General features: G+C 44.3%; 1 protein-coding gene across 2 annotated transcripts in view; it reads right to left on the reverse strand.

Annotated features, from left to right (window-relative positions):
- WWP2 (WW domain containing E3 ubiquitin protein ligase 2) overlaps positions 1 to 13,158 on the reverse strand; it is a 108,185-nt gene that overhangs the window by 59,340 nt on the left and 35,687 nt on the right. For both annotated transcript variants that reach the window (XM_016200820.2, XM_087827490.1), the window contains 2 exons: positions 7,482 to 7,619; positions 5,608 to 5,704 (listed from right to left, as the gene is read on the reverse strand). In XM_016200820.2, the coding sequence (XP_016056306.2) occupies positions 5,608 to 5,704; positions 7,482 to 7,619 (235 nt within the window). The remainder of the gene's footprint in view (positions 1 to 5,607; positions 5,705 to 7,481; positions 7,620 to 13,158) is intronic.

Here is a 13,158-nt window from a genome sequence, read left to right on the forward strand (position 1 = left end):
AGGTTTCTGGAGCAAATACGGCCTCAACTGCAGATTTCTGCCCTCCATTCTCGGAGTTCAGAAAAAGTTTCTCACCACCTTTCAGGCACACACCACACCTCTCTTGGCTCATAGAGAAGAAATGATCAATAAATACCTATGAAATAAACAGACCTGAATAAAAAAATGTACAATAATGTGTAATGTGCAAGTTCAATTAGTAAAAAATTAGCAAATTAGCATACAAACAAATGTGTAATTAGCCTCCATGATTACTTTTCAATAGCTGGCTGTGAATACAGCAGGGTTCTTGTCCAGTCTCAGTCCTGGCGCATACAAGCCAACTGCTCGGGAGAGTGCCGCAGGCTCCCTGGGACAGGGACTGTCTTAGCTATCGCTGAATGAACTCATGACTTACAGGCTTCCTCTCCGATTCCTTCCTCTTTCCCCAGCAACTGCAATGAGGCTGTAACAGCTAGACTTGAAATAAAAGCCGCTGGGTGGAAGGCCCAATGAAAACTCTAAAGGTGCTCAACTGAGTTTCATGCTGACAGGGTGACATCTCCAAATAGCTGAAGTTCCAAATCAAGTAGCCTTGAGTCATCTTAACTGGAGGAGTCACTGGTGGCCAACAATCACTGAGAGAGTGGCCCAGCGCTCAGAGGCTCAGTTCCTGTCCCTCCTTCCCGGTTAGCTTTGCTTCCCAATACCCGTTGGGCCTCCCAGGACTCCCAGCAGTGTTCCCAGCAGAATCACGCCTGGTTGAGTTTATTTTTCTTTCCTTTCTGGGCTACGCTGTCTGCAGACACAGCTGATGAGCTATTTAGAGCTCACCAGAGACCTTGGGGCTCTATAAGTCTCCGAGATTATACTTCTTTTAAATCTTTAGAGGTCATTAATGCCAGGGCAAAGGAGTCAATAAACTTGATATGCTTTCATCAAAGCAAGACAAAAAGGGAAAGAAGATGAAAATTCTCTCATAAGAGGTTTGAAACTTTTACATGTAACAAAAGCATGGGGTTGGGTCAGGGGAAATTTGTTAAAACACAGACTCTAACCAACGCTGGCCAACACTCACAGCTGATGATGGACATAGGCAAATTTAAGGCCCCCAGCCCTTCACCAAGCACATACACACACGTTCATGCACGTTCACATATACTTCTATACAAAAAATAACTTAAATCCATACAGGAAAATTAGTCATTTAAGCCCCTACATACAGTTTCTTCACCAAGATCCCTTTTACAAATTTCAGACCTATTAATGAAAAACTTTATGAACCTAAAAGCAAAATCAGAGCATTCTTCCACTTTTTTGTACCATTTCCTTATATGACTGGAAAATCTAAAGGGACTCTAGACTGAGGAGCAAGTTATTCGAGTCAGAAGAAATCTTAAGGCTGAGCTTGGAGCAGCAGCATCGCTAGGAGACAATCCTACAGGTTCCATCTGTTAATTGATTTCACCTTCACGCCCTGATTTCACATAATAGCAAAGGAGGAGGGGGAATGACAGGTCATGAACAATCAGCCAGCAACAGAGGGACTCAGACATGCTGGCTTTCCACTCTTCAGTCTGGAATTTCACAGCTATTTCTAACCTAAGAGTAGCTCTGAACAGAGCTGCCAGCACCAGCATGGATCCCCTTGGCTGGGTTCTTTACCCCTCCATGTACACCCTACTGTTAGCTTCTCTAAGTTCACGAGTTAGCTGCCTCAACTAGTCCCTAAGGTACTGCACTGAACAACGGACGATGGACACCAGTCTCTCTACAAACTCCCACCCCACTCTCACCTTAATCTTTCCCACTCCACTGATTTCTTCTCTCTGAGCTTCCCCCAGCACTCACAGTTTTATTTGCCTGTTTCATACACATCTTGTGTATCATGAAGACTGTGAACTCGCTGCAGAAAGTGCTTCAGGCAAGCTCTGTGCAATGTGCGCACCATACCAGGCACACATTATTAGATCTTCGAAACCTGGATTGACTTAGGCACGGTTCCCAAAGCCAGCCCTCATTCTCGCAAAATAAAATAAGCACTGGGGGATTATTAAAGGGTGTGGTAGGTACTCCCCATGCCAACTAGCACACACTCTCCCAGGGGGCTCTGTGATAGCGTGGGCACTCTCCACTGCTGAGATAGAACACTGGCTGAGAACACAGGGCAGGGTGGCACACCAACAGACAGAATCCTCCGTGTGCCCTGTCATCCACCCACTCCAATCAAACACCAAATGGCGCTAGACCAGCCCTCTCAGGCCACCAAGACCAGTGCTGTTCTGACACATTACCTGGCAATGACCAGCTTTCGTTTGGAACCCATTGCCCCACCTCCCCAACTAAATTCTCAGGCCTGAGATTTCTAAGTGACAGGAACGCAATGCCAGTGTGGAATACTGACTCAGAATCATCAGCTACACTGCTACGTGCAGAAACTGGGCAAAACAGAAATCAGTGGTCATTATGGAGCCTGGGGAAATCTTAGGTTCTAAAATCCCCCTGCCTCGCTAGCAAACAATTTCTCCATCGCAGTTCAGTTTTCTGACGTGGGTATGTGACTCTTTTTTATTTTTTACAGTGAAATGTACCATATAAACAAAAGAATATATTAAATATATATTTAGTTTAAAGAAGAACAATAAGATGAACACTCGGGTACCCACCGCCCAGGCTAAGAAGTAGATTCCCAGTACCTAGAAGTTTCTGTGTGATTTTTCCACATTATACCCTTCTCCACCTCCCCAATGATAAACATTCTCCTGAATTCAGGGTTAATTAGTCCCTTCCATGTTTTATAGTTTTACTACCTGTGAAGGTAGTCTTAAAAAAATATATGGTTTAATTTTATATTTTTTAACTTTATAAAAATTACATCACACTGTATGTTTTCTTCAATGACCTGCTTCTCTTGTTCAATGTTATGTTTCCGAGATGCCACCATATTAATGTAACTTACTTGGACTCATTTTTACTATGGGGCAGTATTTCATCATAGGGCTAGACAACAATTTATGATGTTAACTCTTTCTTCAATCAACCAGACCCACTGACTATGTACTAATATGGTCTGTCTGCAAATAAATTTACACCACATGAATTATTGGTGGTAAACCCATGCTGGTTTCCATGTGGCAGACCAGATGATAAAATAACTGGAGTTGTTTCACTCGATTAGTATTAAATAATGGGCAAGATCTCACTGAGAGATGGAGCCTTGAGGCCTTGATCGGCAAGCAAAGGTGCCTTTGCTAGATGAACCTTGGTGGGTGAACCCCTGAGATAGAACTCTTACACGGTTCCAGCTCTATGGCTTGAGACAGCAGGGGAAAGGGAGAGGAAAAGGCTGCTTTGACATTGCAATCTTCACCTTCACGGCACGTCAGAGCACCTTTGATCATGGTAAATAGCACCCAAGTCCAAGCAAAACCTGCCCTTCAGACAGTGAAAGCTAAATATTTAGTCTGGGAGGCAGCAGACAGAAGCCCATCATTCTCTCTGCCCTGGCAAACCAAGGACAGCAGAGGATTGTCCTTGAACCCTGAAGGTTTGATTCATCACCCTCCTAACTGATGTGAACACATCAGCAATGCCTCACTCCCCAGGTTGGAGGGGAGGAGAAGGGGGTGCAACAGACAGTCTCCAGAGCACAGAACCCCTACACACACTTTCACTGAGCACTCCCAGTGTGCACGGCCCTCAGGCTGACATACCTCATCTCGGTTCATTCCTACAATGACCCCATGAGGCAGGTAATATCTCCTTTTTCACCTGAAAAATCTGAAGCACCAGGAGGTTTAGTGACTTGCGCAATACCCCATATTAAGTTGTACTGGGAGCACTCTTATCCAGCCAGCTACCCTGCTGCTGCCGGTGTGTGCACAATGACCAGTGGCAATGGGGAAAGGGGCTCTTAGGGACACAAAAGATACTGCCTTCAGGTGATACTTTCAAAAGTGTTTGCTGCTGAATGGCAGCAGGTTGCATGCGAACACAGAATAAACACTTAGATGGCCGAGGCCTGTGAAAGCTCAGAGGCCACGCGTGGAAAATGCTGCAGTGGCTAGGCAGACAGAGAAGGAGGACTCCTGAGCTGGAGGGCACTTTGCCCACCGATAATTAACGAGCACTGTGTGTCTACCACGTGTCATGGCAAAAATGCATCTGATTTTCTGTTGAAGTCTGGCTGCTGTTTTAATAGTTAACAATCCTCAACACAAATAACAGAGAAGGGCTATCAGGATACAGCATATGAATTTCAGGGTCTAACTGAAAGCTACAGAAGTTCAGAGAGCAATAAATAGGTCAAAAACTTAAGTCCAAACTTGTTAAGAGCTGGACTCTGCCTTCCAGCTCCAAATAAATGTATCAGTTGTTTGACACAAATTTTCCAAGTCAGCTTTAAGGCCAAAGTGGCGGTTACCAGTGCCAAAGCTAAGACGACATCAATCTCAGAGAGTGAAATGCTGAGGTGTTCTCTCTGCCAGCTACTTGGCACTGAAGAGATTCTGTTTTCTCTTGTTCTGGGTGCCCATCACTCCTTGCTGGACATAGATTTGACAGTTACATTGTCGGTCCTTAATGCTGTGAGACTTGACTATTTATCCCAACCCATAAGTCACCTAGCGAGTCACAGAAATGGGAGACCAGTCCTTAGCGCGTGGGGAACACCTCTGCAGGCACTTGGAGAAAAGAAGACAGGGAAACAGCACCTCAGCTTCTAATGACTCTATAGACAAAAGACCCAAACACCCAACCATCTCTTGCTCCTGACACCTGCCAAGCATGGAAATCTCACAAATCCTCAAAGCAACCAAGTCCAGAGAGGCTGATGGCTGTCCTCAGAGGAATCCATTCCAGATGTTGTGGGTATTGGCTAAAATCATACGTCTTCTCCAAGCATTTTTCCCCATGTCCTAGGACTTATTTGGGAAGATTTTACCAGTTATTAGCCTACTCTCCACAGATTAACAAAGATTTTCACACTACATTCATATGGTTCTTCTCCTTAAAATGTCTAGGGATTTTGTACATTGTAATAAACAGTAAAAATAGGCTCCCAATCCCTTTCCAATCTCCCTAATACACTTAAAACTATTCTTCTGTCTGGGAATTCTGTTGCCATGAAAATGAGTTTGCACCATTAACCCAGGTGTAAGATGGGAATGTAGGTAAATAAAATTATGTCATCCGTGATACGTGTAACAAGTATAATATAACTCAGACTCAAAGTACGGGAGGTCTTAACCAACCCCCAAAGTAGAAACAGAGAGAGAGAAAATGTCACACACAAAGAAGCATTGCTCTAAGCATTTCTGTGTGTATCTTGGAAGGGTAACTGTGGTCACTGCACCTGATGTATAAAAAAGTAGTGAAGTTCTGTTCGCCAGTTCCTCTTATCCAAATAACCAACTTAGCCAGTTCCAACCTTTGACAAGCAGCCCCTGACCCTTCCGGGAATCCTGAGTTTTGTACTCCCCTCTGGGCCTCCTTAACACAGCGAGTCAGTTATAAGCTCTCTGGAAATGTCCACCAGTTTCTAACATAAATCGTTCCTCGTCACTTGCCAGCATGTTTTCAATGGCTCTAAGCATCGTCCAGGTTCCTCCTCCTCCACAGGGGTCTTACCGGGATCTCCCTCCAAAGCAGTTTGTGCTAGGGGACTGGTGCCGGCTCTCTGGGGTGACAGCCGTCCCACTGGATTCTCTTGAAGGTGGCTGTGATCCTAGAAAGGGGATCCATCACAAGAAAAGACAGAAATGTTGAGCAGCTCAACTCATTTGAGATGTGGTGACAGGAACAGAGCTCACCCGTGTGTTAGTTACTCACCACTGAGACACAGAGAGTCGAGCAGGCTGCAGCCGCCAACAGGAGAAGGAATAGGGGCAGCCAGGTGAGACCTGGCCAGGGCCACGAAACAGAGGGGCTCAAACCTGGGAAACAGGTCTTCTCCTCCAAGACCTTCAAGAATGCCTAAGGCACTGACAAGCACGTGCGTGGCCTTACACATTACATGAACTTCAGCCACCCATGTGAAACAGAGAAAAGATGCTGACATGCAAAGTAGGGGCAAGGAATTGGGGCATTTCTCCATGTCGCCATCAGAGAGCTTTTAAAAAGCCAAACCAGATTTAATTAAAAATCAAAGCATGATACTATTCTGCTAAAAACCTTTCAATAGCTTCCTGCTTCTTACGATGGGGTTCAAAATCCTTACCCAGGCCTTCAAGGCTGTGTGATCTGAGCCGACCTGCCTCTGTGGCCTCACCTCCCACCACTCTCCTTGCTCCCCACAATCCAGCCATTCCGGCCACCTCTATTCCCTCCACAGGCCAAGCTCACTCCCACCTCAGAGCCTCTGCACATGGGACTCTTCTACCTCTGACTCAGCCACTCCTTTACCCACACCCACACCCTGGCCTATCTAAACTCCTTATACTCCAAGCAGGTCTCAGCTTCCTCAGAGAAACTTTCCCTGCTCCTCCCCCACCTCAATTTAGATGAGATTCCCTAAAGTACGAGAATCTCATACCACCCACTATCTTTCCCTCCGAGCTTTTGACTCAATTATAGTTACAAAATTATTTGTGGGTATACTCATTTGATGTCTAGCATCCCCTGTCCCCACCAAGTAAATTATAAGCTCCTTGGAGAAGACTCCAAGTGAATTTTGCCCCTGCCATCTAGCTAGCACCTGGTCTAAGATCTAGTACATACTAGGTGCTCAATTATCTATGCATGTGCTGTTTTCCTCCATGCACCAAAAGTACCCACACACCATTCAGTTCAGTTGAGGGAGGATTCTTGAGTCAACCATTCACCAGGTGCCCTTGAATTAGAATTCAAATTTCACCCCCTTGAAGCTACAGAAAGTCTGTTTCGGGCCTGGAAAGTACCTTAGTTACATCTCATTTAACGAGAAAAATTATGGAGAAACCCAACCCATCTCCAACTTCATGAGATAATTTCCTGCTACATCCAAAGGTGACTAATTTCAGACCAGATCAAAAAAACAAATGGCCTACATTCAGGGCAGACCAGGAAACACTCTTCAAATTCCCTGCTTCTGTCTGTATTTTGCTAGTGAGAATCTCTAAGACACAGAGTCCTCTTTCCCAACCAATAGCACCTCATAAAAGGCACCCTCAAGATCCCCAGGAAGGTTAACTGTATTGGGGTGAAGAAAAATGGGCCCAAGTAACATGTAATAAACACATTTTATTTTCCAAAGCCCATGTGTGATGAAAAGATGTTTTTCTCTGCTCTCAAACCAAACAACACACTTATAAAGACTTGACGTTTATTTTGGTCCTTTATCAGAAAGCTGTCCTTGTAAAATCATGTCATGATTTTGATCACGTTATGGGTGCTAAAAAGAATCAGGGCTAGTTATGGGCCAGGGCTGGCTGAGCCATACCCAAACTCAGGGGCCTGGTAGAGAACCAAACTCTGGGCACCTCCCTACCCACCACCCCACCCCCGGGGAACAGGGCAGCACTTACCGTCTGTCACGGCACTGCCATTAGGCACGCTTCCCAGATCAACAGTCGGCCCGTCCAGGAAAATTGTCAGCTCACCGCCCGAGACAACACCGCCTTTGTTCTCTGTCTGCAGGTTCAGGGTCAGCTGTGTGTTCTCCACTGTTGGACACAAAAAACAACATGGATGGAAGAAAGCAAATGCACCCAGAGTTAAGATTCTGTAAGTTATAAGCTCTCACTTCGCCTACTCTGACTCCCCTGGCAACATTTCACTGCATCTTCAAATCTGTCTTGTGGCATGGAAAAAAGATCAGAAAGGAATATGTCTCATTGTTATCACTGTTGTATGAGGCTGGTGGGGAAGGCTGTATTCTTTCTTTTCTAAACATTTTAGATTATTAGGTTAACTACATAATTTCTACATTACTTATGTGTTTGCTTATACTTCAGGACCATAAGAAAAAAATAGAGATACTGAAGGCATACAGAGGAATAAAGCGGTTCTTTCAAGCAGCATCCCCCTACCCACATAAATAAGAGTGGCAAAAATAAAAGAAACTGGTCAGGAGACCCTGAGGAAGTGTCGCCAGGAGTCATCTCTAGATGAACAATTTCAGGGGCTTATTTTTTTCTTATTTGTGTTCAAAGTGTTGTTGTTTTTTATTTTCAACCCTGAAAATGTTTCACTTTGAAATAAGGAAAAAGTTTTTAAACAATAAAAGTTCAATAAAAACAAGTCAGCCCCCTAGTCGCATGGCCATGGGTTAGTTCTGGAAAGAGAGACCAGTCGACACCTGGCTCTGTGACTGAGGAGGGAAGGCAGCTCAGATTCACACGGTCCCCAGAACACCAGGTAAAGTCAGCCATGTGGGCAAACAGAACGAGCTGGGAAACCACAGCAGGAAAACAGAACAAACTGGCACAAGGCAGAAGCCCCAAACCCTAGGTGGGCTGGAAACTGCTACATGCACACCCCTGACCCCCACCACCAAGCTTAACCACAATGAATAGCTTCCATCCAGTTACCGCTCAGGAGCTGTAAACTACAGGTCAGGGCTGTTCACTAATTACCAAGAGAGAGGAGCGTTTCTGAGGATTTCCAAAGGGTATGCAGTCTTCCCATGCCTTCCCCAGATCTTACAAAGCCAGACCAGGAAAATGCCACATACTCCAACCTCCCTCCCCACCCACCACCCACCACTTAATTTTATCTCTTAGTTGCCTCTGTATTATCACAAGCTATCTCACTGGTTTTCTAAAACAAGGTAGGGTATGTATAAATAAGTATCTCCATGAGCACTTCCTAGAAACAACCTCCCCCGACTAAAAAGCCCAAATTTCTCTAAGAAACAGACACAGCCCTTTAAGAACTTAGCAAGAAGAAAAAGTATGGATCAATTCAAGGATCTGTTATAATAAAGTAGAAATCAGTTACCCTTCAGGTTTTCAAGTTCTCCTAAGCATCTCTCCCTTCCCTTAACCTTTCTTCCCTGTAATGGATCACTCCATTGCTATTTTCAGTCAGTTTCACTGAGGGGCTTGGTGAGTTCCAAAATTTCCATAAAGTAACACTTGTAACGTGAAAACAAGTTCCTTCAAAAGCTTAGGAGTGGGGGGAAAGAACTGAGGCCTTACGACCACCAACACCACTCACCAACCAGGCAAATGAGCCACCCAGGAAGAGAAGCTCCCAGCCCCAGTCTAGGCTTCAGATGATTGTGACCCAGCCAACAAATCAACTGCAGCCTCATGAGAGATCCCAGGTCCAACTGCTCAGCTAAACCACTCCCAAATCCTGACCCACTGAAACCATGAAATAATGTTTATTACTGTTTTTTAAAAAAAGTCAAGGACTGTCTCTCTATTCTGCTCTTCCGAGATCCTGTGCCTGAGTACCCAGCAGGGAGTACGGCACAGAGGTGGAAGACAGGTGCCAGCCAGGCAGACTGGCTTCAAATCCCAGTTCTATTACCTAGTAGCTGTGCAGCATTACACAAATTACTTAATGTGACCATCGTCTCCCTGTAGAACAGGGGGCAGTAAGAGCACATTTTTCAGAGGACACTTGTAAAGAAATAAACAGTGCCCAGTAAGCCAATAAGCGGTCACTCTTATTATCTCCCTGTTGACTTTCCTGTTTTTAGGCTGAAGAATCCCAATTTTCCTTGGTCTAACTCGTTCTTGTATAATCAATCACTCTTCTTTTCACCTTTCTGAGCCTTTTTCAGGTTGCGGCAATAAACGCCACAAAATCTTCCAAAGATAGCCACATAACCATCACAGGGACGAATCGTTATATATTTGTAGGCTCAGAAGTTAGCTTTGAGACAAATTTGACTTGCAAAAAGATCCAATGGTAGGGAGGTCTTTCTTCTTTAAACTAAACTTTTGAGACCATAACACTCCACTGTTCTGTTTACTGAAAAAGAGAGTCAGAGACACCTCTGCCATCACAATCAAACTGAGCATCACTGAGAGCGAGAAGACCTGACACACACCTGCTTCCTGATGTGTTGCTCTGGGAAGTATACATCCCTTTTATAATCTTCTTGCTAAAAGCATTTAGCCCCTTCAGCCGGGCGTGGCTCAGCGGTTGAGCATCAACCTAGGATCCAGGAGATAGTGGTTCGATTCCCAGTCAGAGCACATGCCCGGGTTGCGGGCTCGATCCCTAGTGAGGGAGGCAGCCGATCGATGACTCTATTATCATTGATGTTTCTATCTCTCTCGCCCTCTCCCTTCCTCTCTCTGAAATCAATAAAAATATTTTTAAATAAATGAATGATTGAATAAATAAAAGCATTTAGCCTGAACCCAATCAAGCCCAGTACATGAAATCGGGGGACAGAGAAACAAATTCAATGATACTGTGAGGAAGCCATCAGGCAGATCCAGAATATGGAACATCTATATGGTGACTGTCCTGAAGTCTTCAAAAAGTCAGTGTTATTAACTATGTTTGTTTTTTTTAGAAATTGGGGGGGGGTCTTCTAGATTTAAGGAAACATAACCCAAATGCAATGCGTGAATTTTGACTAACCCTTGGCTTGAAAAAAATATTCTTGGGGAAATCTGCATCCAGACTGGATATTAAATAATGTCTGAAATTACTGTTAATTTTCTTAGGTTCAAGAATGGTACTATGGTTTTATATATAAATGTTCTTATTCTTGTGAGATTCAGAAGACTAAAATGATATCTGCACTTAGTCTTAACTGTTTTTATAGGAGAACAAGCTGAAGTGTTTAGGACTAAAGTGACATGATATCTGCAATTAACCTTCAAATGGTTCAGGGGAAAATGCACACATCCCACAGGCTCACACATATTGGTTAAACAAATGTGGCAAAATGTTAAAAACGACTGGATCTAAGTGGAGGGTATCTGCGTGTTCATTGTGTTACTCTTTCCATTCTTTTGTATGTTTGAAAATTTCATAATAAAAAGTTGGAAAAAGGTTTTCATTTAATTGGCAAGGCCATTAAAAAATTAAACCTCTGAGAACAGAACACCCCATTATTCTCTTTTTTTAAAAAAATGGCTGAGCCAGGGGAGCCCTACAATGCATAATGGGACTAAAGGAGCCATTAGCTAATTGAGTGACAGACTGGAGCGTACAGGGGAGGCTGAAAGGAGCAAGTGTGGCTGGAAAACATATACTGGAATCTTAGCTATAAATAGCAGCATTAGCCACCTCGCCTGGGGCCCTCAGGTTTCACTGCAGCCATGCTGACAACTCTACAAAGGGCCTTTCTCTTCAAGCATGTCTTCCTACTGCTTTTGAGGCACTGCTCAAAAATCAAGAAACCAATGAAAAATGGGTGTAGTAGGTCAATTTTCATAACTAGAATCAGATTTAGCACAGGAAGCTCACCAGCTACTCTCAGCCTCGTCCGTCCCTGCTCTATCTGTGGTCCTACAGTTCACATACATGTATTGAGCATGTTTAGGACTACTATTCTAGTCATGGAGAGAAAACAAGAGCAAAACAAGAGCACAGATTATCTGTGCTCTGGGCTGTTTATTTCTAGTTGGGAGAAATGGGCAATAAGCAATGGTTTGGGTTTGTTGTTGTTTTTTAAGTAAATTGCATAATCTGTTAGGAGGTTACAAATGCAGTAGAAATAAATGAAACGAGGCAAGGGGATGGAGAGTGCCAGAGGAGGGAGGAGGGTTTGGGGTGGTAAGAAAGTCTCGCTGGGAAAAAGACAATCGAGCAAAGACTTAAAGAAAGATGAGGCAGGGGAGCCATGTAGGTATCTGGAAGGATATTCTAGCCGCAGATAGAAGGAAGCACAGAGGCCGCAGGTGAGAGCATGCCTAGCAGGTATAAGGAATGGCAGGGAGGCTGGTGTGGCTGGAGGGGACAAGGGAAGAGAGGGGCAGGAGGTAAGGACAGTCAGTAACAAGAGTCCACAAGAAGGCCCTGGAGCCCTAGCAAGGTCTATGATGTTTACTCTGCATGAGATTAGAGCCCATTAGAGGGTTTTGAGAAAGGAAGGGACATGACTCCTATTGTAACACAATCGCTCCAGCTGCAGGAGGAGCAAGGGCTAAAGCAGACAAGACCAGGTAGGAGGTCACTGCAATATTCAAGTAGGAGCAGACGGTGGCTTGGTCTGCGGTGATGGCAGTGTCTTCCGGGAACAGGGTGCCTATAGGAGACACTACCTTGGCTGCTTTCCTAACACATACTAGTAAAGAGCCGTAACCCCCAAAGAGCACATCAGCCAGGCCCCACAGGCCTACCAGTGTGTGGAATCAAAGCTTTGGGCAAATCCTAGGCAAGGGCTGAAAAAGAGCAACTCAGAGCATGGATAGAGAAAGTCAGATTCAATTACAACCAAATGGAACATATATAATGAAAATATTCCGCTGGCAAGAGAGTTTAGTTCCACTGAGAACGCCAAAGTCCTAAGCTCATGCTAACTTCAGCAATCAGCAAACATACTTCAGTTATGGGACTGTGTGTGCCCTTCTGTTCTAAGTACCCGTTGGTAACCAATACCTTGTAATGCTGCTTTATGGAGGTCAACAGATAGCGGTAGGGCTAGGTATGTGAATCTAGGGGAAACGAATTTGGAAAGTCTGAAGGACCATGCCAGGAGATCCTTTCGAAAGCCAGCATACCAAGAGAGATAAGCAGACATTAGGTGCCTCCTGATGGAATCACACACCACCTCATCAAAGATGAAAAAAATAAGAAAACCCACACCAGATCAAGCCTCTAGATCTACCTATGAGTTTATAGGAAACACAGAGGGACAGAGTAACATGTTAACCCACAATTCAGCAAAACCCAAAATGTGGGAAACTATAGGACAAACTGTCCAGTTTCTCCAAAAACAAATTTCAAGGTGTTAAAAAGAAAACGGGAGAACCCATCAGTTAAAAGAGACTTAGGAGACAGATCACTCTTGTTTGGATCCTGATTCAAATACACCAAGGGTAGGGGGAAAGAAAACTGTAAGACAACTGGGGAAATGTAAAAACTGACTGAATATTTGATGATACTAAAATAATTACCATTAAGTTTTTTAGGTATAAATTTGGTATTATAGTTTTTAAGAGTCCTTATCTTTTAGAGATACACACTGAAATATCTGCAGGTGAAAGGTGTCTGGGATTCACGTAAAAATAGCCCAGTTAGATGAAACAGGAACGGCCATTCCTCACATGGCCGTGGAGCTGGGTGGCA

This window comes from Miniopterus natalensis, chromosome 18, assembly GCF_054644295.1.
Source record: "Miniopterus natalensis isolate mMinNat1 chromosome 18, mMinNat1.hap1, whole genome shotgun sequence".
In the NCBI taxonomy this organism is placed as follows: Eukaryota; Metazoa; Chordata; class Mammalia; order Chiroptera; family Miniopteridae; genus Miniopterus; species Miniopterus natalensis.